Genomic DNA, 26,151 nt, shown 5'->3' with positions numbered 1-26,151 from the left:
CACGTTCCTGCTTTTACTTTGAAATGGTTGAAATGCTTTGATTTGGTCTCAGACCATGTGCTAACATGAGGATCTTTAAAAATTCTCCTGGAGAGAAGTCAGGATTTCTCCGGTTTTGTGAAGTAATAACTGCCAAGAGGTAAAAAGAACACAAACCAAAAATCTCCAAGCATTCCACTTCAAGGGGCTGTTTCTGAATTACACTGAAAAAGACGAATGACCTCAAGTTCAGAAAACATACTGAGCACTAAAAGCTAAAAAATTGTACTATACAGAGTGTGAAAAACTTAGAGAAAGGAAAAAAAACCCCACCAGATTGAAACAGGAAGGGGCCTACAAGAAAGCTGGAGAGGGAAGGACTTAAAGTGATGGGACTACAAGGGGGAAGCACTTCAAACTGAAACAGGATAGATTTAGATTAGATATTAGGAAGAAATTCTTCCCTGTGAGTGTGCTGCAGCACTGGCACAGTTGCCCAGAGAAGCTGTGGCTGCCCCATCTCTGGAAGTGTTGAAGGCCACCAGATTGGATGTGGTTTGGAGCAACCTCCTCTAGTGGGAGGTGTCCCTGTCCATGGAAGGGGGGTTGGAATAAAATGAACTTCAAGGTCCCTTCCAACACAAACCATTCTATGATAAAACTAGTACTAACTCCGGAAAAAAAAGTAGTATCTGTGCTTTTGAGATGCATCTACGTACAGGAATGAAAGAAAACCCTGAGATACAGGTTACTAAGATTATTTACCTAGCCTTCAGAGGAAACAGAAAAACCACAACAAAACTGCTTAAAAATAGTTAAAGGGATAAAGAGGTAAAGTACTTCTTCCTTTAGCTATCCTTTCCTCCTGCCTCTTCTATTTTTCCTGAAGTGATTTATGCTACTTTTGCTTGGTTTTTTCTTGTTGTTGGTAATGTCCTCAGACAGGTTCCCAAGATGCACAGCAGTTAAAGAAACACCTTTATTTCCCCAGCCTGTTCTTAACTGCCTAAACTATCACTGCCGCAGCCAACACTTTAAACCAAACAGTTAACCAGTAACATGTGCTGCTCATTAGCAGAGCCTTAAGATCACCTGCATTGCTCTGTTTCTTTAAAAGGGCAGCATTCAAAGCACCCTTCACCCTAAGAAGCCTTTTATTTGAGTTGTTATTGCTGTAAGCAGGAACCTAGCTAAAGGAAATGTTATTTTTTTAAGGCCATCTATGAAGTTTAAAAGCATTCTTTCAAAGAAAAAGCCCAAGTAAAGAAAACTGAATGTCAACAAGTGAAAGGGAAAAATATATTTGATGGTATGAATATCCTACAGAAAACAAGCACTCTATTAATTATTCGGTAGTATTATCAATCTTCATCTTTACAGGAGAAGAAACTGTAGGAAGAAATCTTCTGTTCTTCATGTCAATAGCCATTATAAAATGTATCTAAAACTGTGGTAAGGTCAGGTTGCTTCAATTTTAAATACTCCCAGAAAAGTCAATGCTTTACAACTCTGTGCTTGAGTCAAAGAAAAACCTGTATCTTTCAGAGGCTCAGCACACCAATACAGCTTAAAGTCTCCTGTCCCTTGCAACACTTGAACCTGCAGCAAGAAGAACACTGACACAAACAAATGCACTGGAAAAAGAAACACTGCTTTGAGAAATAAGATCTAATTCAAGCTTTTCCTTAGTCATGCTAATAGAATCTGGCTCCAAACACTCTTCCATGTGGCACTTGTGGTTTTTTCTAGATCTCTACACCACAAGTATATACTTAGAAGTCAACCTGGCCACATGAAGGTGACTGAACCCCTCTCTATTTTTTTTTTATTTTAAGTAAACCATTATTGCAAAAAGCCCATATGTTGATGGTATTACAGTCGGGGTTTTCTGTCAAAAGACTGCTTTTGTAATATTGTTTGGGGGGTAAACTTGCAATGTCTTAAGTCTTGTTTGAGAACAAAACAGGTGTGTAAAGATCTTTACTTGCATGTCTGGTTGTTTATGTCACTGGGCAAAGCATTATCTTCCTTTGAAGCTTCTTTCTAAATGGAGGAAAAATAATACTTTTGTCCTCCGAGAAGGTACTGTGAGAATGAGATAATTATTTAAGGTATTCTCATTCTGATGTGATGAGAGGAACAGAGCAAGAACTACAAATGTAAGCAAATAAGATACAGAGATCCAGGGAAGATGAACAGTGTGCATGTGGACATAGACAGTCAAACAAATTGCAAACAGCATGTGTAGTCTGAAAAGAAATCTGTAAATTGAACAAAACTGTTTAAACAAGGCTGTAAGCAATCTCAGCCCCATGTAAACACTGAGAAGCTTTCTCTATTTAAAATTAATGTATATGCTTAACAGACAATTATAACCCCAACAAAGTCATCAGGTACAAAATCAAAGCAAGGAGGACTGCAACAATGTAGTCCACACACACAGATTGCAGTAGGAACCCTGACTGCCTATGTGGAAGCAGTGTGTTTACAACTGGTGAAGGTAAATCCAATACTGGAATGAACAAAAGCCATCAGGGCTGTGAGGCAGGAGTGAGGGTACCTTTATTTTGGCTTAGAAGTGTGCTCAGCATAACATGCACTTAAGCTGTAACTTTTTCAGTCATTTATAAATCAGATGATCTTTTTCGTTTGTTTGGGTTTTTTTCTGTGCAAATTCAGTTTGTGTTTAACTTTTACTGCTACTATGTCACATAATTCAGCAAAACCTACCAGTTAGATATTCCAGTACAGCAGCCATGTACACAGGAGCACCAACACCAATTCTGTACTTGGGGTGGCCTTTCTTAATGTACCGGAGCATTCTTCCGACAGGGAATATGACCCCAGCCTTCGCGGAGCGGGAAGTCTTAGTTGACTTCTTCTTTCCACCCCTGCTGGACATCTTGTCTGTATCAGGTCTGAAACAGCACTCTATGAAGAAAAAGAAAAGGAACAAAAGATAAAAAAAAAAAGATAAAAAGATAAAAGGTTATTAATAAGGACTGATGCTCTAAGACCACACACTGAATTCCAAGGCAAATCAGAATTTTGGAGTAGGCAATGCATTAGAGTATCTAAAACATCCAGACAAGTTGCCTTTTTAGAGTATACACAACAAGAACCTAAAATAATTTTCCACAGAATGTTTACTTCCCATTGTAACTTGGCATAATTTTATACAGAAAATATATAAGACAAGTTATTTCCTATAAATCTACTTTTCTGAAATTCCTAACAGATTAACTCCAATACCACTAATGGAGCAGAGTGATAACTACCGGATTTAAATAAAACTTCTGCATTGAAGCAGAGGATGCTTTCTGCGAGGAGACTGACACAACCTCCTGATCGCCATGAAAACCTTTTGATAGGGCATTTGAACAGCTGTGGTAGGGCAGTTATGTTCATGAATAATTACATTCTGAACCAGGAGAAACTGTATCCACTAAAGCTTTCAAAGTGTACTTCTTTAAAAAACTCCATTTTCAAGATGTGTGAGAATTGACAGAACAAAGGCCTATGGATGGCAAAACACATCTCCTGTACAGTAAAAGTTCTATTTTTAGAAAGATCTGAAATTACCCCCTTGAGATTTGAACCTAGCAAAACTCAGCCACCTCCACATGGAAGACCATATTGCTTCAACATTCCCTCCAGGAATCTGACGATCTTCTATCTGCCACCTTTCCCTAACAGCACAGTGATCTGAACACCCAGCATGTACGTGACAACTGTATCTCAGTTTATCTTGCTGAGGGAAACTACTGCTGATACAGCTGTCAAACATACTCTGTTGTCTCTTTGATTTCTGCTCAGGCTGTAAGTAGAAGCTGGTAAATCCAAAGGGGTGGAGGGTTCACAGGCTCTCAAGGTGTCTTCAAAGGTTTAGGCAACTCACTGGGTTTTGAAATTACCTCAGAGGAAAGGAGACAGTGCCCATCTCCCCATCTCTCCCCTCCCTCACATCTGAACTCCACGGAAACCAGCAGAATGCATCAGTGATATACACACACACACCTCTGTGCATCCCACTTCTTCCCTTGCTGCACAAGTCCTACCTAATACACATGCAAATTCACTGATGTGTTTATACACTCCACTATGAAACCCCCTTTAAGCCTGCTTTCCCAAGACACCATTCTGCTGCTTCCTCTATTTTTTGCTTGTTTATTCTGAATTCTCTCCTTGCCCTTACGAACCTAACTGTATTTCCCACATGCCTGAATCACACAATGGAGTGAGCTCAGAGTTAGTCAAAACAGGTTAATCAACCCCACTTTTAGGTTTTGCAATTTCTGTTCTGTGCTGACACATCCTTACAGTCCTTCAAACCTCAGTGAGTCACTAAGACTCAGGCTACATAACTGCCAAACAAAGTCAGGAAAGAAACACGAGTATCAAAGGTTTCTTTTCCTTTCCACTTCCACATTCCATTCATCAGAATTTCTCTACACCTGCACAACACATTAGGTAAATTAAATGCTATGGGTTTACTGTTTGTTAAAGCAAAACAAAATAATCCCATCTTTGTAGCTCAGATGAAAGTCACACTACATTTAGGAAACTCGTGTCCAAAACCAGATAGGAATCTTTGGGAGGGGGAAGCCATCAAAAGGGCTCCTTCTCCTTTCATCCGCTGTGGACTCGGCTCTGTAACAACCATTCTTCTGTGAAGAAGAGGACAAAAGCCAATTTTCTTGCCTTGAGAAATGGCCTAACTGCAGCTCACAAATGAATTTAAAAACATCCATTTAATTGCATTTTCTCATCTAGTTAGCTCTGTCTTTGTTAGCAGGAAGGCTGGGTGGGGCTTTGACTTGGCTATAGACCTTCTGCCAGAAATTATTTTCATGTTTCATAATCCATTTTCATCAACAGTACTAGGGACATTTAATCTCCAATGTTAAGAAGTTCATTGAATCAAACACCACAGAAAGGGGCATAAGAAGTACCTGTGCTGCTCTGCAATATGTTTGGTTTGTAACTGAGAGGTCAATGACGAAAACCATAATTTTTCCAGAGAAAGCCTGCAAGCCTTAAGCAGTAAACTTCTATTAATCATTTAGTGAGTTTATGGGATAGTCAGAATAGCTGGAAGAGAATATGGAAATCCTTACTTCCTAATGTTTTTTTTCCTTTGGCCGAGTGTCATCTTAGCTATCAGCTACTGTAACATTTGCATCAAAGCATTAGTAAAGTAGGTAGTAATAGAGAATAACACCAACCCATATATAAAATGGAGTATTTTTTTTCTTACATAAGCTTAGTTTATCACCTCTGCGAATTCTACAGGTAATTTCTCTCTTTATTTTATGCACTTGGTCATACAACTCACAATAATATTTAGGATACCCTGGATCTATCTTGACAATTAACCTGATCCCCTTATATTAACATTAAAGACCTTTCTAGCTGTGAGTTTATTTGTGAGGAGAAACTTTGCCAGAATCTGAAAGGTGCTGGTGAGCAGGGCTGCATCATGAAAAAATCAAGAACTTCTGAAACTCTTAGTATTAAAGATGAAATGTGATACAGATTAGTTTCCAACCTTCCCATCTCAAGGATCCCATTCCTACATGTAGTGAATCACTGGATGTTCAGATTGTTTAGATGTTGGGGGTGGAGGGAGGAAAACTTCAATTAGGTTTCAAGTACCACTTTTACTGTTACCAACCATGTAATTTGGAAGGTGAAGGTGAGAGCCCGGCATGAAAACCTTTTTCAGAGCTTAACTGTGTATTCCGGAACCTGTTTGTCCTGCCTTTGAGCTGCAGCATGGCCGAACCAACTCTCAAATGTCTCTTCCCTACTTCTAGTTCTCCACCAAAAAAGAGAAGGGAAAGAGATTTCACTTGCAAAAGCCACAAGAAAATGTACTGAGGTGAAATGTAAAGTGCATGGCAGCAGATCAAAAACCAAAGAAAGCCGTGTGCCTTACATATTCCAAAATGGTTTATCTTTGTAACACCAGAAACTCTGGAATGCTGCCAACACTAATGAACCAGAGCTGTTTGCTGAGTCACTGGGAGCCCACAGATCAGAGAAGCAACCAAAGGGAACCTTATCACATGCACCATAGTTCAGACAAGATTTGAGCAGTATAATAAAAGTAAGTAAATATATTTTTAAGTAAATCACAGTAAATGACAGTCAGTGGACCGGTACTTTTCCTTTCTTTCTTTTTTCCTGTACTTGCAATGGAATTATTGAGAACTTTACCAAATACATTGCGAAGTCTCCACAGATTTGACAATAAAATGATTTTGTTTCAGTGTGAGAGTTCACAAAATTATCACTGTAATAATCAGGGGATATCACTGAGGAGTCAAATATCTAAGTTCACCTTTGACTTCAAATGAAATTTAACACTATGTTCTTCAGTGGCTCTGTTGTGCTTGGACACAGATTGCCCTAGATACAGAATTTATCACTTGATTCACAGCCTTTTGAAACCCCTTAAAGACTGTGGCAAGATTCACACTGCCTTCTAAGATCTCCAAATGCATAAACAAGATTTGATGGTGTATTAATTGTCACAGCAAAGATTCAAGCTACAAGGCTCCTCTGCTGTCACGTCTTTACAAGCCAGAAACACATTTCCTAAGAAACGACCTTAAGGTGTAGTGATGAAATCAGCGTAATTAAGATTTCTCTCTTTGAAATTGGCTGGAGTAATTCTGGTTGGCCATATTTTTCTATGTGAAGACAGATATTCTGCTAAACCACACTTTCAAATACCATCTTCCTCAAATGCACATAGGCATCTGTGAAATGAAAGGTTTAACATCACATAATTCTTAAAGTACAGCCTGAACATCCTGGTAAAGCGATACCCAAATACCAGTACTTCATTAGTTCAGTCGATTTGATCAAACAGCAGTAATAAACCCAGTCTGTTATTAATAGTTTTCAGGTACTGGTTCTTAATGACTAAACAAATTACTATGAATGTTACTGCTGTCAGACAGAGACTGTTCTGATCGTGGGCTTACACTGGTGTATTAACTGCACTCAAAGAAATGATTCAATTTAGATCTACATCATCATATCAGTAAGTGTAGTGGAATTCAGGATACCATTACTACAATAGGAAAAATACAAAGATGTAGTAATTATTTTTCTTTTCTTTCAATACAAAGACTAAGCTGGAAAGTTCATTTTTGTATCACAAGAGATTAACTGCAATGCTATTTTCTTCCCATTGTTTCAAAAGATTAACAATGTAAGTGCTGCCATTCTCTCTTAAATCTATTTATGTCCTACAATAATAGCCACTCGCTGAACTCTTGCTGAAAAGGTGCATTTGAACTTGCTGTGACAATGAACTTGCTCTTTTCTTAGCTAATCAGAAGCTGGCATATTTATAAAATGGTATAGAATGGTCTCTAATAATACCTGCCTGGCACAACAGTGTCTCTGCCTAGGACTGTGGTTTCTAGGTACAACGGTACTAAAAAGAGCTAATCACTCAGTTATCATTTGATCTGATGTGATTTCAAACTTTAGCTCAAATTCTTTATCAAAGCAGTAACTCTTTGAAACAGACAGAGGAGTAAAACTAGTTGTAAAACAGCTGTTCCAAAACTCCATTAACTTCTCATCTGAAAAGGTAGCACCATACATTTATTTTCATTTGGAAAACCAAGAGAACACTCCTCATCTAGGAATGCACAGTAGGTGTACTTTCTGTTGAAGATTAAGACAATTACAATTCCTACATAAAGGATGGGAAAAAGAGGAATAACGTTTTCACAAAATCTGTGTGCTAAACAAAATACTGTTGCACAATGGTATTCAACTGGCAGAAGTCCTTCCCTCCCACAGTGGGTCTGAAACACCAAAACAAATGCCCCTTAATGTGCAAACCTCCACTAAGAACAGTGCTGGGAGTGTGACAAGAGTTTCTGCTGGGCATCCTGCCACCAATAGTCAGGAAAACGTAAATACAATTGTCTTCACTGACCACTGCTGGCAGAACTGGCCTGAAATAACCATTTACATATTATGGGGTTTTGCATTCTAGATAGAAAGCATAAAAATTTATACAGGGCTTTAAGTCACTGGACCATTTGTGAATTTAATGTTCAGAAAAACTGTTTTAAATAAAATGTTGAAAACAACTTTGTCCCTTGACATATTTGTAAGAAAATGAAAAGATAATAAAGAATTCACATGGATGCTTCCAAGGCAAAATCCAAATGCAGAACAAAATTTAAAATAGACATTATGCTGCTGAGGGAAGGGATTGCAAGAACTTGACCCATCAAGGAGGTAATGAATGGTGTGATTCTTACATCACTCCTGGAACAAGGACCATGAGCTGAATCCTGCCTATCCTGTCTTTAGAATGGGTCTGGGTAAGGAACTACAGCTTCTTTATGTGTTCATAGCATCTTTTCCTACTGAGCAAGCTAGCCAGCCCTGCAGTCTTTCCACAAGCACTGCATTTTTCTTTCCCAATTTTACCTCGAGATGACAAAACCTAATGCTCACAGCACTGCCCACAGGGCCAACATCTCCTCTCCCAATGGAGGATCTGTCTGGAGACTCTGTTCTCCTCTTGTAGCAACAGTTCCAGATCCCCGCTCCTTTATCCCTTCTTTATAACCTTGCTGGGGTAGGACTACCTTTTCTGTGGAACTGACAGCAGGCCTTGATCCTAGTTGACAGAGTTGCACAAAAATATTTCTGCATTCCTCTGAGAGCAAAGGTTCATGACTATTCTTCCGGAGTGTGATTGTATCACCTATCTTATCAAGAGAATATCTTTTATCAAAGCTCATTGCTATGTATTGGCAGAACCAGGTAACTCCTAAGAACAAATTTAAACAGAGCAGTTTCTTTTAAGATTAAACTTGCAGTGGTGGACTTCTCTTACGGCTCATGCTGATCTACAAAATAAGCAGTGCTTCAGCACTTTACCGACATTACTGTCATTAAGCCAAATACTAGTCTTGCCACTAGTTTTTAGATCAGTTATGGCTTAATCTACATTGTCAACATTTGGCTTTACTGGCAATCAGAAGGATACACACACAGTACACACAGCAAAGCACAGTTACTCTTCAGAAACCCAGAAGGCCTAGATTTCAGTGTGAAAGGTTACGAAACATGATGATGCAAAATAACCTGCAACCATTACTAAGTAAACAATGTAATTCCTTTATTTCACAACACTTAAAAAAAAGCGCCCCAAACCCCCAAACACACTGGGTAGTTTTCTAGGGACTACATGATACAAAATCTTTCATACCCAACTGCATTAAAACATAATTTTCAATGCAACTGTAATTGTCTTGTTCCCACGTAAGTCTTTCAACTCTGGGCTGTCCCTAAGAACCCAGGTACTGTTTTCATTAATTGCACTCTTGCTCCTTCGCTCATTTATTTCTTCTACTCTTTAGAATAGGGGAGGCAGTGGATCTGCAAAGTTCCCTACAGACCTGTTGCTAAGTGACAGCCACACACACTCCTGGGGAAAAAATGGTTGTTCACTTGCATGGTCAAGAGATAAATAACAAGTCTCATCCAAGTATATTTCAACAAATCTCCTTCCATCTCTACAAATGAAGCAACCTCAGCTTTACACCACCCTGCTTGCATAGGAGCTAGTTCCAACTGCTGGCTTCAGACACAATATCATGGGCCTTCTACAACTTACTTTTAAAGATTACAGAAGAAACAAAAGGATTACAGGGAGATGCAAGTCACAGAAATAGTCTGTTGCCCTCACTGTCTCTTACACACACAAACACGTCAGCCTCGAGTCTCAATCCCAGCGCTCCTGTGCTGGAGCCGGTGCGGAGCCTCAGGAAACTGCATTCACCTGCGCCCTGCAGTACTCGCAGTCCCCTTGGAGGAACACCCACACCCAGACAGTCCGTATGGGCTGCTCGAATCCTGCAGGCAGACATATTGCAGCCTCTACAAGAAGTGACAGTCCTAAAAGAATAAGGAGCCCCGTTTCCAGACAAACATTTATCTTTGCCACTCTCGGAAACCTTTGCTTACGGTTTAAAATACGTCATTTGGCTTTTTTGAATTAAGTCATTCACACGAGGCAGGTAACTTTTATGCCACGGGTTCTTCATCCCGAAGTGAAACACACGCAAAGCACGTCCTGCTGTTTTTTGCCTTGTGCTTTTCGCAGTCTCCCTCGGTTATGCTCCCCTGCCTGGCGACCCGCGGTGGGAACGACGAGGACGGAGCCCGTCCGTGCGTGGAACAACAGGGACGTGGGGGACCGCGGCTCCACACACCCGGCCGCCCCTGCACCCCCGCCGGGCTCCTTCCAGCCCCACACCGTCATTCCGTAGCGGATTCCATAGAAATACAGCCCCGCTGCCACCATTTCGCGGGGCGCGGGTGGATCTCCCGGCTTCACCCGAAGCACAGCAAGCAGCAGCTGAACTGAGCCCTGGTTTCCCTCAGGGGAGGGGACCGGCACCCCTCCTTCCCACGGCGCGCCTGGCCGGCTCGGCCCCCCCCATCGCCGCCGGGTGTCACCGCGCCGCGACAGAGCCCCCCGCACCCCCTCCTTCCCGCACAGCGGGCGGACCTTGACGGTGACTTACGGCGTGGGCAAGATGTCTCCGGTCGGCCGGCAGCGGCCCCGCTCCCGTCCCTGCTCCCGCTCCCGCTGCTCCGCTCCGCCTGCGGGGCCACCGGGATCGGCTGGACGGGCTGGCGGAGCTCCCACAATGCCCCGCGCGCCCGCGCGTCACATCCACCGCCCGCCCCTCACGGCGGGGCCGCCTCACGGTGCCGCACGGTCCGTCACGGTGCCGCACGGTCCGTCACGGTGCCGCACGGTCCGTCATGGTGCCGCACGCTGTCCTCGCGGTCTCCCCACGATCCACTCACGGATTCCCTCACGATCCCTCTCGGCTGGGCCACCGGTGCCGCGATCACGGAGGTTCCCAGGGGCCCTCCTTCCTCTCCTCCCGCCCGCACAGGCCCCAGGCGGCAGCTGGGCCGGCCGGGCTATTGAAAAGCCCTGTCCTTGCGTTGGGCTGGGCTTTGGCACCGCGGCCTCCGCAGCTGCTCCCGACCGAGCCATTGTGTACAAATGTGTTCACTCCCAAATTTTCAGGACGGGGAAGTCAGACCGGGGGGTTCGCGCTGTATTCCTCACAAGAATGAAGTTCATGGAGGGAAGAGAATGAGCAGCTGGATTGTTCCGTGAGGCACACGCACTTTCTTCCTCGTGCTATACAAAAATGGCTCAGTGCCATTTTACCAAGGCCCCAGATGGAGCGTTTGGACGCGTTTGTGCGTGGGCCACACGGATGTCCTTGAGCTCACCTTGCCGACTTGGGAGCCCTGGGTCGCCGCTGCCCCCTGCCCACACGCCCTGTGACAGACTGAGGGTTCAGTCCCTTTTCCACCTCTCCTCTCCTGCCTCCTCCAGTTGCCTCGCCCACAGGCTGCCAGTGGAAAAGAGGAGCTGCCACAGCGGTTCTTGGCTGTAGGACAGACAAGTCACAACAGACAAGTCACAACAGACTGCCACTCTGTTTACAATGGTGGGACTAGAAGCAGCTGGAGTTTTGAGTGTCCTGGAAGATTCCTGCCTTGTTAATGCTCCCAGACTTTTGTGCCAATGCCATTTGAATGGAGCATCTTCTTTCTTCAGTACCCAAAGCGGAATGCTAGCCCATAGCCTCTTCCCCAGTGTCCCTTGCTGTTCTTTCATGGGTAGAACTGTACTAAGTGACAAGTGGCATAATACTATTACTACTGGATAGCAAGGAGTTTTTTTCCTGCTTTTCTCTTCAACCACTCTGAGCTCCAGCTCTCCTTATCAGCATATCAATCACAGTGCCTTTGTGATACAAAATAGAAAGCGGGAAGGAAGAAGGGGGTTTAAAAGAAAAAGAAAAAACAGGGGAGTGTGGACAGCCTATGTAAAATGTGTGGCTGGTCTGAGAAATATCCCTTCAAAGAGTGTTTCAGGCATTATAATTGTGGTGCTCTCATCCATCCAAATGGCCAGACCTGGTCTGGTTTTTAACACAGCTAAACTCAGTGTCTCCTGAGACATCTCTCATTATGTCTCAGTGCACCACACAGTCCAATGCAACCTAGTCCTCACTGCACTCCGTGAGTGCTAACTGTACCCTGCATGCCATGCAGCGGGGCAGTTTTGCTTAACAAAGGCTCCCTGCTGGGCAAGTACCTTATAGTCCCTGATTGCCCTTAACCCAAAGATATGGATACAGTCCTTACTAGGCCATCTGCCATGGCTCTTCTTACACAGCTGAGGACAAACTCTTTCCCTGTGTTCCTCTCCACACACATCATCTCCTTCCCTCCTTCCCCTCCTCCTCCTCTTCTTCCTCCACGTTGCCCCGTTCCCTTTTTCTTTGCTGGTTGTGCTGCCCACGCAGTAACCTTTTCTGTATGCTGTGCAGAGCACCCAACAGAACTGGTCCTCTGGTGCTTGGCTCTTCACACTCTATTTTCCCGTCACCCACACAAGTTTTACTTAAATAAAAAAAACCCCAACAAAACAAAAACCAAATCACAAAACCAACCCTCCGCCAAATATCTTGTTGATATGACCTGCAAAAGCCCATGTGAAATTAAAGAACCCACGACATTGTGTAATGGGATTGATGGAAGGCTGCAAGGGTTGTAACTAGATGACCTTTAAGGTCCCTTACAACCCGAAGGTTGCTTTCTATGCTCTTCTACTATCATTGTTCGTTTTGTCTGGTTTGAAGGGGAGTCTATGGATTTTGTGCTTTTGAAGAAAGCCTTCAAAACAGAATTGGTGAGAATTTCTGGAGTGGGAGCTACCTGAGTTTGCAGAGGTCCTGAACAATTTGTCCATGAAATGGGATGCTAGCATGAAGACTGCTGTTGATAATTTGTAATGTTAGCATTGCCTGGCTCACCTCCCACCAAAACACAGACTTATCATATTGAGCATCTGCTGGGTCTACAAAAATTGCCCATTTTGAAAGCACACAATGTGTCATGACTGTCTAGAAGTTGCAACAAAAGCCTGTGAAACACTACATGAACAACCTCACTAAAACAAACCTTGGCTTAAGTTTTGTTTTCTTTGCCAGTTGTAGTGTATTTATTTTTATATAGAATGAGAAAAAACACCTTTCCAGAGTTCCGCTGTCTTTATTGCTAATCTAAACAGTTAATATTCTTACATTTTTTTACTCTTACTTTATTTTGACACTCTGATTCTATAATCAATTCTAGCAACCTCAAGGGACTATTTGCAGAAGAAATTCTGAGTGATTGAGAATACAAACCCTTAACTTGTTTATGCAGCAGAGGTGGTGGAGAAGGAAATATCACCTGGGAGGGGACAGAGCAGTGTGGGAAGGGCTGTGGCTGGGGGTAATCCTCTTAAATTTAGATGAGTGTTTTCACTTTAGGATAGCTATCCTAATTCTAAATGCGTCACCTCTTTTGTCACTGGTATTTGATGATGTTGTGTGTTTATTGGCTACTGAGAATGCATGTCCTAGGTTACTGGAGGTTGCTGAAATATTCCTTCAGGATGTTGTGTGCCTAGCCAGCAGATCCCTGCTGTTCTCCTTTCACCTTCCCATCGTCAAAAAAAAGTACAGATTCCTCAGACATGACCTACTTCTCTGAAGGGGTTATCTGAACCTCGTTCAGCTGCTCAGCCTTCTCTCTCTTTGCGGACTGTATGACTAATCCATGCTTCTTAACTTCAGGTTACAATCACACAGATAAATATACCTGTACTGTGTGTCATGCTAGTGATATTCTTGCCTTCACCATCAGATGGGCACAGTGACCTTGTACCAAATCCACTCAGTGCTTATCATGCTCCTAATGCAACCCACAGACCTACTGCCTGTCCCAGGGGAGTATTAGCTGTGATTTCCAGAGGGCTGACCCTGGCCTTGCAGCAGATTGCTTTAATCCACCAGTGTCGTTACCATCCAGAGGAATGATGTACTACAGGACTTGAATGTGTGTGGGCCAGGCCTTTGCTTTCACTTCGCTCTGTTTTCCAGCCACTCTAAAGATACTTAGCTTCCCGGTTATTCAAAATTAGCCCATCAAGATCAGTAAGTTCTGCAACTAAGATTGTCCACAGACTGGTGCTACGGAAGCATGGTGTGTTTGATACCTGTTTGGTTCAGGGTCAGAGCCATTGATCTTAATGATCCCTTTTTATCTCCATTATCTAGACCACCAGAGAATTGCAGTTTAGTTTCAGCACAGTTCAAAACCTGACAGCTGACTGTTGAACTGAGCTGCTGTTTTATACTCACCCTTTGTTTATCTGCCACAGGTGAGCAGGATTAATTCCGTTTTCAGTCAGTCTTTGCTTTGACATCCAAGTCATGACAGCTGGGATATCCTCCCGCTTCAGAACATTTTCTCCTGCCTTGACAACGTCAAGGCACTGGTGACTCTGTATTAATTGCCAGGAGTGTTGTTCCATAACAGAAGTGCTGACTGGTGCGCTGATATGTTATGGTGAGATTAATACTTCCAGGGCACAAAAAGTGGATGTCTGGGATTTCTTTCCCAGGCTAGCAGACAGAGATAAGTTAGTACCAATAATTTATTTTGTTCCAAATCTTTCTAGGCAGGCCACCTCTTACTGTTTTCCCCAACATGATATTTGTGCAACTTTTTCAAACATGTATGCCATTTGCCATTGCTTTCTTCTAGAAAAATGTCAATTATGGAAATTTTTTATCAATGTTTATACCCCCATCAGACAATGTTTAATTGCTTTGAAAATATTTTAAATAAAATGTCACTTTTTAAAAAAAAGAAGGCAAACTTCTTAAAATTTTAAACTGGAAAATGAGAGCCACTATGATAACTGCACCTTTTTTAACCAGGTTGTGAAGTCATTCATACAGTTAACTAAAGCTGGGACAAAAGGAAAAGCCAAAGTTTGTAAGATCATTATTAATCTGTAGATTAGGATTAATATTAACCTGCAGTATAATGCATTTCAAAACCTGCTTCTTCTAATAGAATCTAAGTGCTTTTTGATTTATAAAACCAGTAGCCCAACCACAGTATGACACAGTGGCATCAGGAAACATGAATGCCTCTTTCCCAGCAATATGGAAGAAGTGTGCTTTCAAACAAGCCTGATGCACCCTGGAGCACCCAGGAAACAAGGACACTTGTCTGTCTCTCCTATGGTCACAGCTGCTCCCAACATAACCTGACTCCCACACAGCTGCTCCTAACATAACTCTGGTTGTCTTTTAAGCGAATCAGTTCATTCCTTTCTGGTATTCAAAACAGCCCTTGCATTGCTGCATTTTTAATGTCAAGTGGCAGGGGAAAGTTCTGCATTATTGTGCAAAGAAAATATTAAATCTGAGATCTATGATTTGTATTATTAAGTCAAAGAATTCAAAATTACTTCACATGATGATCATAGTTCCTGGTAGCTGGTGTAAAGCTTGGCAGATAGTAATGTAGTAATAACTCACATTTCTTATATTTAGTTATTAGGTCCCATTGCTCCACTACATTAATTTTCCATGTAAGCAATAGCTGTAGTTGCCAGAGGGGTTTTATATAATTGCACATGGTAGGAGACGTAGTTGATAATTGCAGAAATGCAGAGGGAGATGTCCAGGAGATGATCTTCTATTAAGATGTGGCCATTGCTATGGAATACTTTCCTAGCTGCTGTTCTGCATGGGATTGCTATGATGCATCATTTCATGTAAGAGGTTATTTTTAAAGCAGACCCATTTCTTTGCCTGCAAAAGCAAAATCAGATCACCTCTCTGAGGAATATTAATTAAGAAGGCTCCTGTGCTGGACAGCAGAAATTTTATAGAATATGGTTCATGAAGGAGGCAAGAGAATTAGAGTCCACCATAATACCAGGCAGCAATGAAATCAGGCACTTTCACATCCATCTCACGAGACAAACCCTACTGCTTAAGTTAAACAAAACTTCTCTTGCAGATACGAAGATCATTGGCTGTCACAGCAAACGAAGGCTTACCAGAGGGTGATGTACTCAGTTTAACCTGAGCTTCATAAATTCATTATATCAGACACAGCCCATCATTCCTTCAGTTTATTTTGAAGTATGTTCTCTGTATGGAGGTACAGAATGAGGAAGTGATGGTGCCAGATATTTGTGAAGGACACAGAAGTATGTTCATGTCAAAAGTGCCAAGTGATGTGGTCAGCCTGGCTTTTGCTGAAGGATCCAAAGAGCACTGGGAATGCAGTAGCTGCTTGATTGCTTTGTAAGAACAGTTTCCATCTCTATCCCACTTTAGGAATCATAGAATCACGGAATCACATAGTGGCTTGGGTTGGAAGGAACCTTAAAATTCATCTCATTCCACCCCTCTGCCATGGGCAGGGACACCTTCCACTAGACCAGGTTGCTCAAAATCGTGTCCAGCCTGGATGAGCACTATCATGGATGGGGCAATCCCAGCTTCTCTGGGCAACCTCTGCCATGGCCTCACCACCCTAACAGGGAAAAAATTTCTTCCTAACATCCAATCTAAGTCTCCCTTCTTTTAGTTTAAAACCATTCTCCCTTGTCCTATCACTAGGGATAGGACATCTGCCCGTGTAGTAAGCTTCTATCGATTTGTTTATAAGCTCCCTTTAAGTACCAAGAGTCCACAATGTGATCTCCCTGGAGCCTTCTCTCCTTCAGGTTAAACACCCCCGTTGCTCCTCCTGTCTCTGTAACAGAGATGCTCCAGCACTCTGAGCATCCTCATGGACTCCTTTGGACAGGTTGAGAAAACAGCCAGGAATTGTAAATTCAGTAATGCTGGCTCAAAAAAGCCATATAGCAGGACAATGGAAAAATTTAATTCAATAATAGACATGACTGACAGGTTCTGGTGAATGCTTTGCACATCTTAAAAATCTACATATTGGGAAGTGTCTGTGCCGTGACTGGAGCACAAGAAGTTTTTCCCATGACATGGACAGAAAAACTTCAAAATAAAGAAGAAACAAAGCAACATCTCCCTCTATGGGAATCACCTGTACTGCAGCCCCAGGCTCTGGGCAGCTGAAATCTCCTCAGTGCTGCTTTACCTGTCCAGCCAAGCCTCCGCTGCTCCTGCTAATTCCAGACAGGCTGGGTGGGCTGATGAGGAGCAGATCCTGAGGGTATGATCCATAACTAATAATATCTAACTAAAGTCTTGGTTTCTTGATAGCTACTCAGAACCTGTGCTTTTAAAGAGTTTACACATGTTAATGAGAAACCCTATGATTATTGCTGGGTTTTGCTTTGCTTTGCTTTGCTTTTCTTTAGCTTAGGCTTTGCACTGTGATTGTCCTCACATGTGCTACTTTTGAAGGGGTAAGCAGCTTGAAGCTAACAGGGTATTACTGGCTGACCAGGTCCATCCTTCCATCATGTTCAGATTCTGCCACTAGGCGTAATAAGAATAAGCAGGTGCCTGTAACATACATATTCTTTTGTGTGTGTGTGTTTATGTAAAGCCCTACAGTTCATGTCAGGATATGTTATTCTTTTCTACTTGCTTCTTGCTAATCCATCTGATTACATTTTGTCCATAAAAAATGGCACTTGGAAAGCACTGGGGTGAATACTGGTGAGAAATGGGCCAGGGTATTTGTTTGGAAGTTCTTAGAGGGTCATTCTGAAGCTTGTGGATTAACCAGGCAAGCAGAATTAGTCTCAAGTGTCGGTTGACCTGCCCCACAAATTGAGCTATGGAAAGTAAAGCATTCTCTGGGTGATAGTTGTGGTGAATACTTTCCAAACAATTCATGCAATATAAATACAGTCACATAAACTGTTTATGGGATAATAAATGAATATGAAATATGAATATGAAACAAAATTAATATCTTTTTATGCACTGTTTTGAAAAGAAAATAGTCAGTGTTTGATGACTTCCTGATTGTACTGATTATTGTCAATAACCCTCATACCTTGGAAATAGGCCTCTTAAATTAATTTTTGATTTCCCTGTATGCCATGCACTGAATTCTCAGAGATTTCTGCCTCATTAGTATCATAACATTTTTCTAAAGTCTGGCTAGTTTTAAGAAAATAGAAGATATGTAGTTTTATGCTAAATTACCCTTATCACACATGGAAAAATTTACTAATGCCCAACGTTTTTCCTGAATGCAACTCATATTTTTAAACTGCTCTACAGATTGTTTTTCCACTGAAGTTGCTTTTTAGGTACTAAAATAGAAAAGGAAAACAAAATCGTAATTTTTTTTCAATGTATGGTTTTGTATAAACACAGGCATATAGGAGTCCCAATGGAATTAAATGTGAACTCTGCACAAATCCCTTATTGTCACGTGTGTGCATCATGTTCTCTGTGTGTATGTATGTACAGTTAGTGTTCTACAGTTACTTGAAATGCATCTCTGGAAATGGGAAACAAAGCAACATCTGGTCATTCAAACCTCTATTTCAAGCCTTCTTCATGAAATACATTCCCTTTTTTTTTAACTGAGAGGGCATTTGTTACTTCTCCTTAGACCTATTTGCGTTTCAGAGTGTTTCAGGGTTGTTGTTGCCAACATGTTCAAATGTGATTAGTGATTTTGCAAATCAGACTCTTTTAGGCATGTTTCTATTAAACAGCGCTATAGAGATCATTAATCACTTTAGAAAGTCTTGCCTGGTATTTTTCTTAATGGGGTGTATCATAGATCTTTCTTAAGCTCCTTAGCACTGGAAGGGGAGCATCCTTAAGCCCCTTTACCATCTCTATGTGCAGACGATGCCATTAAGGAGCTCAGCCAGCAGGTGGAGTTTAAATTGCATTTAAACAGCAGTTTTAGACTGATTAAGGTTTATCTGAAACTGTGCTACTGGGAATTCCTCTTATGGACACTTCTGGAAGAGCGTTGGGTCAGTAAAGTTTTGTCACCCATCAGACTGTTTATCTGTAGACCACATTGCTGCTGCAAAGGTGCCATGGGCAATTTATGAACTTGTTTGCATCGACTTTGGAGTAATGTGGAGGAGTGCTAAATAATTGTCATTATGTGTAAATTAAAAAACAAGTAATCTGTCATTTTTGTGTATACCTGAACAGACATGAAGGGAGAAGGAACACTCAGATGAACTGAATTCCCAATTTAAACTGTTTTATTTTTTACCTTAATGGCAAAAAATAGGATTAGGATAAGATCAGTGTAGGATTTGATGTCAGTGCTTCACTAGAAGCTGCATTAAGCACTGAAAGAGATTAAAGGGTCAAGAAGTATCTGACAAAAATTATAACACTGCACTGGTAGCAATGGGAGGTAGATGAGAGCAAGGTTTATTGCATCTGTCACTGAGCTTTATTATGAACCTAATGCTGAACAGCCAAAGCAGGAGAGACTGGAGCTGGCCAACCCTTCTGAGCAGGATATGGCTATGGCTGGCATCTGCCTGGGAATGAAGCCAGGCTCCAAGGCTTATACCTCAATCTTAGAGATGAACTGTGCGGTCTGCCATCACTTTTATCTTGCACTGTGAGTTCTGGTTTGAGGTTAAAGACAGGAGCTCCTTAGCAAATGCTGCTATGATAAGCTACTGTGTTCTGGAGGCAGCTTTTGCTGTTTTCCAGAAATCAGTATAAGAGGTGTGTAAGACTGTGAAGAAAAACAATGATGGGATTTGCTTTGGTTAATAGAGTTGTAGGCGGTACTGGCATCCAGGGAAGAACTTATGTTAGAATTTTCAGGGAAAAAAATTGCCGCACTGTGCTGTGGTGGTTTAAAGGTGAAATTTTGCATCCTTTTGGCCAGGAATGGTTTGCAGAACCTCATGTAAATGAAGTCTATAAAATCTAGAGTCCTACTGGACACAAATCAGGCAGGAACACGCAAAGAGGAAAGGGAAAGCAAACCAGATGGGCAGACCAAGGACTGCCAGGTTACCTTGACTTCCTCTGAGCTATGCAGAAGAAGAAAGGGAATTGGCAGCCATTGAAAGCACATGATGACACAACTCGATTGCTGCAGAGACAATGTGAATTACAGGCAAAACACTGAAGCAAATTATACAGACTGAAATTTCAGTTCTAGAGACTACAGAAAAACTACTGCTTTCATCTAAACCAGGTCTGTCCTGAACTAGTGACACTAAACTTGTGACAAAGGACTCAAAGGGGAGGTGCAAAGCACCACAGAAATCATGTTCAAAGCAGATGACACAGGCTAGAAAAAGACTTCTAGAAAGTGTCCAGACGTTTGGAAGTATTGAAATGTTTTTCAGATCCTTGCATCTGAAAACGTGCTTGTATTCTCAAATCAGTCAGCAGAACACCTTAGGAGAGAGAAGGGAGTAACAGGAACTCTAAAATGAGCATCTCAGCACCCATAAGGGATGCAGCATTATGGAGCAGATGGACAAACTGCACTAGACCAAAGTAACATTAAACAAAGCCAGAGTGAGAATTTACTACCAAATACCCTCAGTTCAGTGAATACATTTCACCTGGCAAAAAGAAGAATTTTCTCCATTCTAAGTGCCAAAAAAAGGAAAGTTGGCAACTGATGCTGGAGAAGGAGAGCGGCTGTGGCCACGGAGGCTGTCATAAATAACACCGGGAAGCGTTCCAGGGGGCAGGTCATCCCTGCCTGGGTGGGCTCAGACAGCCAGCCCTGGCTTATTCCTGCTGTCTCGCCAACTGCAAAAATTAACAGCATTTTGCTTGCCACCTTAGAAAACCTCAGCAATCCAAAGGCCTGGATGATGTGCTTCCTGCCATAGCAGAAGGCTGACTGCTGATCTAAGGATCTGTTCCAGTGCTGGGTCTCATGTTTCAGTTTCACATCATCACCCTCTCATGGCTCTCCAGGAGGCAATGCTGAATCAGCAGCTCACTCCACAAAGACTTTTTAAAGAAAGCTACAAAAAGCAAAGAAAATAAATGGCATTCCACTCTTGAAATGATACACTATAAACAGGCTTTCCAGCCTCCTGGTGCAATGCTTCATGCCTGATGTCAGCATACTTGTGTACTTCGGTGCTTACAGTCCCAACATCATTATACCTGCCAGGATGGAAGGGAGTTACAGACATAAGGGAAGAAAATGTGCAAAGGATGAAGACTGAGCTACTGGCAAGCTATAAACCTCCCAAAAACTATAAATGGAAAATTCTGGCAAGATCAGGCTATTTCTTCTTTAATTAAATAAACTCTTCTCATATTTCTGTTGGACGCAATGATCTTAATGGTCTTTTCCAACCTAAACCATTCTATGATTCTATAGTATTCTTCTTTCTTCAGTTTCTAAACAAAATATAGCTGCCAGTGTATGGGGTAGGAGGTCAATGGGATGCACCTGAAATCAGATGGGATTCCACAAGTAATATGCTGCTTGTATTCCCACATGTTAACTGCAGTATTTCCAGCACAATGATTTTTATTTCAGACATCAAAAGAAATGAACAAGCATTAAAAAAACAAAACAAAAAAAAAAGAGAAGAAGGGAAGTATTCAAACTCAAGGATGGTGAATTGCTGTAGAAGATAAAAGAGGTGATGGTGAGGTAACACATGATTTTGCCTTTTGAGTTGCATCTGAACCTCAGTCTATCAGTTCTGCAATGAACTCCAGTTTTACTTGGATTTGTTCTGTATTCTGTGTGATCTTGTCCTTTACTGCCAACACACAGCTGCTGGGAGAAAAATTGCTGTTAGCGTATTGCAAAACTAACTCTATTGTAATGTCTTTCAGTGAGGGTCAAGCAAAGTTTGGTGATTTTACGTTTGCCAGGGTTGAGGAATGTTTGGACAGTCACCTCGAGACTGTCACAGAGACTGCTAGAGGAGACAAGTGTTGTTTTATATATGTGCCAAAAAATGGCAAATTGCAGTGAGGCTGGGGAGAGCAAGCCTTCACTTCATTAGTCAGTAAATTACGACAGATGGTTTTAAAATGACTTCATCAGCAGCGAGGCATTGTTTTCTGCAGAGATCCTTGCCATCACCTCAATCCAAAGACAAAGCAGACAGTGGGGGTTTTATTATTACCATGTCTTTGCCAACTTCTAGCAGTCAGAGGGAATAAGGAGGGAGGAATCTAAGGTGGAGAAATGGCCGTGGAAGAGGATTATAGGAGATCATCACTTTGGTTTCTAGGAAACTCACCATTTTTTGTTAAAGGACCACTGTTTCTGTGCAGGAGTTCCTGCTCTTGTATCACGTAGGTTTAAGCATTCAGGAGACCTATAGTAGCTCATCACCAAGGTCTATTGCTTTTTTTAGGTTATTCGCCTCGGAGTGAAATGTTCCCTTCTTGCTGCAAAGAGTGGCATGGTTCCTGTGGCTGTGCCATGCCCCTGTGCAGCTCCCTTGCAGATGGCTTTGCTGGAGGTTGCTGTGATACACACGCAGCTCTGCTTTGCCACATTCCTTTCTTTAAATCTGGGAAACAGCTCCACAGCCACGAAACAGCTCCACAGTTGTTCAGAAGGCAAAGGGCACCCCCAGTTTTGCTCTCTGACTGGTGTAATTGCTGAATTAAAATGAGGAAGTTATGGTCAGTTTGCAGTGTATAAGAATTGCCATCAATTGTTTCAAGGAGGGGATTATAGCATGGGAAGCAAAGAGATAGAGCACTGCAGCTGGAACAAGCAGGTTTGAGCTGTTGAGGCTGCAAGAGGGTTCATCAGAAGCGAATTTGGTGATTTTATCAAATAAAGGCCTTTTTCAGATACACATCCTGAAGATGTGTATTTTCTCATTAGGTAGTATTTGCAGTGTATCACATGAGGTATTAATTATTTTGCCTTATAATGCTATTTGTGAGTGCTCTGGATTCTGTAAAACATGCTGAAGGAGCACATTCTCCCTGGCTCCTGGACTCCATTATCCCAACAGTATTAGCTGGCTAAATCTATTTCTCCAGAAGGCATACAGAAGTCATGGAACTATATCGAAACATTTAAATATCCAGCCCCAGTATCTGTATTTTGGTTATCAGAGAAGCTTTCAGCTATAAAAGAAAAATTAATGTAATTAAACAAAAATTCAGTGCTAAGATAATAGAGAAACTTGCAGGGAATGTAGCAGAATGTGAAGACAAGCTCTGTGCAGGGCAGTGATGTAGTGTGATTGTGTCTAGGACTTAGCCTGTACTTTCAAGAAGAAATAAATCCTGAATGTAGCTACAGTACTTCCAGGGAAATGGAAATGAAGGGATGCTGGAACAGTTTCCACAGGGTCTGGCAATAAATAGTAAGAGGGTTAGACAAATTATGAATATGTCCAATATTTTACTGCAAGTTTACGGGTGCAGGAGGGGGAGAGTGGCATGACAGAAGGTCATGTCCCATGCATAGCCAGCATGCCAGGAGGTCCCTGGTTTGATCAAGAGCTTAAAATACTTGAGACCCACTCAGCTCTTTCTCTTTTTCAATCCAGAGGGCTTTCACTGCAGGAGGTTTCAAGTTTCATCTGTTTCATGGTTTGATGCCCATATATGAAATTATTAGGAATACGAGCTGATGCTGTCCACATCCAGCTGGTGAATAACAGAGCTGGGATTTTTATTTCTGGGAAGTATCAGCGTTTCCTTATGAGCCAACTCAATTCCAGCCTGTGCATCTAAAGTTTTCATCAAAGAGGTTAGGGTAGGAGACAGAAGAGCTGGTGCCAGAGACACTTGTTATGGTTTCAGGCAGCTGATAGCAGGCTAATGAATGTGCAGCAAAGATTTTCAGATAGGTGTCAGGAAAATACAAGGACAAACTGGTTTGTTAAAGAAGCAGAATTAGTCTAAGTCTGCTCTTCATACTTTAGGGAACGCTGGCTCTCAGAATCAGAGTCTTTCTCTGATGGCAGGAGGGAAACCAGACTGCATTTTCCTAATGAGAGAGTGAATCTGGGAAGACATGTTGCAGTTCCACCTTTCAGGAAGCAATGGTTTCAAGACACAGCCTTTTTAATCACTGTGGCTTGACAGCCTTGCTGCACATCGTTGTGTTTTTCCGGTTTGGACTCAGGAAGACTAAAGTAAACCAAAATAAGTCACACCAAATTTGTCCCTCCAAAGAGACAATTAAAAAACTTGAACCCAAAACATGCCAAGGTTTACATTAAATATTGGAAACAAGTGAGAAGCAAAACAGAACAACATGAAGGTTCTACATGTCTCTAAATGGATGCTAACAAATCTTAGTGACTGGCCAGATGTGCTGTCTGAGAGGTGGCTCTCCTCAGCTGGACTCCAAATTCTGCACTCACCAAAGTCTAAAGCTCTAGGACAAATGGCAATGAAAACAACTTACTTTGGTGTGGTTGCATTTTCAGGCTGACAGTGAAGAGAATGTACAGTGAAGAGTAAAGAAGTTTTAAATTGTCTTTGATTAAACTGGCTTCAAAAATATAAATAAGCAATTATACTAACTGAAAATATATGGCACCAAGTTGTCCATTTGGGGTAAACTGGCACAGCTCCACAAAAATGATAGTTCTGCACCCTTTGACACCAAGAGACACTCAAGAGTGCTCACTGTATTGAACTGCAGTGGCACTTTGAAGGTTGCAAAGCAGCCCTGTTAAGGAGATGTTCTGTGCTTGAGATGGTGCAGATTGCTTCTCCCCCCATCATCCTTTGCCAGGTGTGGCTCCTAATGCTGCATGTTTGGTCCCTGCTCAGCCCCGCAGGTGAAGCCTTGCTGTGGTGGGAAGGCACCAGCAGTGCTGTACATTCCCTAGTAGGCATTACTTCTGTGAGAAGAAAATTACAGCTCTGACTTTTATTATCACCTTACCACCACCTCTTTTTCTATGATTCATATTGCTTTAAGAGATTAGTTTTCTTTACCATTTAACCTTTCTCAATATTGCTGCCTGAACCATATTTATGTCTTGGATAAATCTATGTCCTCCTTTTATTGAATCCAGGTACTTTTCATAATGAAACTAGGGTCATGGGATCTTTGATTGTGGTACTTTAAATTCTTTATTGAAAATGTATATTATGTATTTTTATGACATTAATTAAATGCCGCAAAATAAATGACAGCATAAAAAATAATTAATGTCTCTGTTTGGCTCATTATCTCTTTGGATTTGATTTGTGTTCAGAGCTGGAAATTCATCTGATTCATATAGATTTACATGTTTCAGAGCACTGCCTCATGGCAAAATTTAGGACTGAAGAGAGAGGGCTCATTTCATGAGTATGGTACTGTATTTTTTTTATTCGCTTGCAAGTTCCTTGGGTAAATTGCTTTCTCGTCTATACAGGATGTTATTCCACCTTCATCACCAGAGAGTATCTGAGTGCCTTCCAGCTAAGCATTATGTGATCCAGCTGACATCTGCCATGCTCATTCTCTCTTTCATCCTTACCCCAACGTGTGCATGTTTGGTTGTTGGGTTTAGATCTACGTGCTGCCATCTGTCAGTGTTTCAGAAAATCATATGGGCATCAAACAGTCTTCTAAATAACTTGCATATTGATCCTGCAAGACCCCTCTGGTTTATGGTCTGAAATTCTGAAAACTGAACTGGAGGTATGAAGCTATTATAATCTTGCAAGACAGAAATAATTATAAAATCCATCAGGATTTCATTATCTTTACGTATATTTTTATGTTATTCCAGCATCTTGGAGATCTTTAACTATGAATTAGAGCATTTGTACGAGAAGCTGTACAGTCTGTATTTTCAAATCATTTACAATCTAATTATAAGATAACAGATCTTGTCTTTTGATGCATTAAAGAACCTTAATATAGAAAAAGGATGCAATTGCCTATTAAATCTCATAGAGAATTTCTGAATGCCAGCAGAACTAGATTTCTGTTAAGCCCTTCAAGCAATTTCTAGATGGGTATTATTTTTAATATTAATGATAATATTGTTTTTATTTTTTTTTCAAAATAATAATGTGCTGTACAAACCCAGAACTATGCCCAAACCATGTTTAAACACTTTCTGGTGCACAGCAGGGAGTTCAGGTGCTGCTCAGATTCTGGTTTAAACCCTGCTTAGAACTTCATGAAAGAAACCATCTGATGAGGTATTTCAGGAGAATATGGAAGCACTTGAAAGACAAGTCCAGTGTTAGAGGACGATTGACATTTATTGACTTCCTGCACCATCTAGTGGGGATTAAAATTAATTGCTCTCATTTTATGAAGACTCTAAACTGTTCAGGATGCCCATGGCTTCCTCTCCCAGGCACTGAGAAAAGCACTGGA

At 41.6% G+C, this 26,151-nt stretch overlaps 1 protein-coding gene across 11 annotated transcripts in view; it reads right to left on the bottom strand.

Annotated features, from left to right (window-relative positions):
* Positions 1-10,687, bottom strand: part of LOC116451330 (core histone macro-H2A.1) — a 43,504-nt gene extending 32,817 nt beyond the window's left edge. For 4 of the 11 annotated variants that reach the window (XR_004243176.1, XR_004243175.1, XR_004243173.1 and 1 more), the window contains exons 1-2: positions 10,554-10,686; positions 2,710-2,910 (exon numbers count right to left, since the gene is read on the bottom strand). Coding sequence is in view for 5 of the 11 variants with exons in the window: in XM_032124626.1 (XP_031980517.1) it covers positions 2,710-2,881 (172 nt within the window). In the remaining 6 variants the exon portion in view is untranslated. Of the gene's footprint in view, positions 1-2,709; positions 2,911-10,537 lie in introns of all 11 variants that reach the window. The other 7 variants (XM_032124627.1, XM_032124629.1, XM_032124625.1 and 4 more) reach the window with 5 other exon arrangements.
* Between the last annotated feature and the right edge of the window lie 15,464 nt (positions 10,688-26,151).

This window comes from Corvus moneduloides, chromosome 15 (assembly GCF_009650955.1).
Source record: "Corvus moneduloides isolate bCorMon1 chromosome 15, bCorMon1.pri, whole genome shotgun sequence".
Classification (NCBI taxonomy): Eukaryota; Metazoa; Chordata; class Aves; order Passeriformes; family Corvidae; genus Corvus; species Corvus moneduloides.
This window is presented reverse-complemented; position numbering and strand designations above follow the sequence as displayed.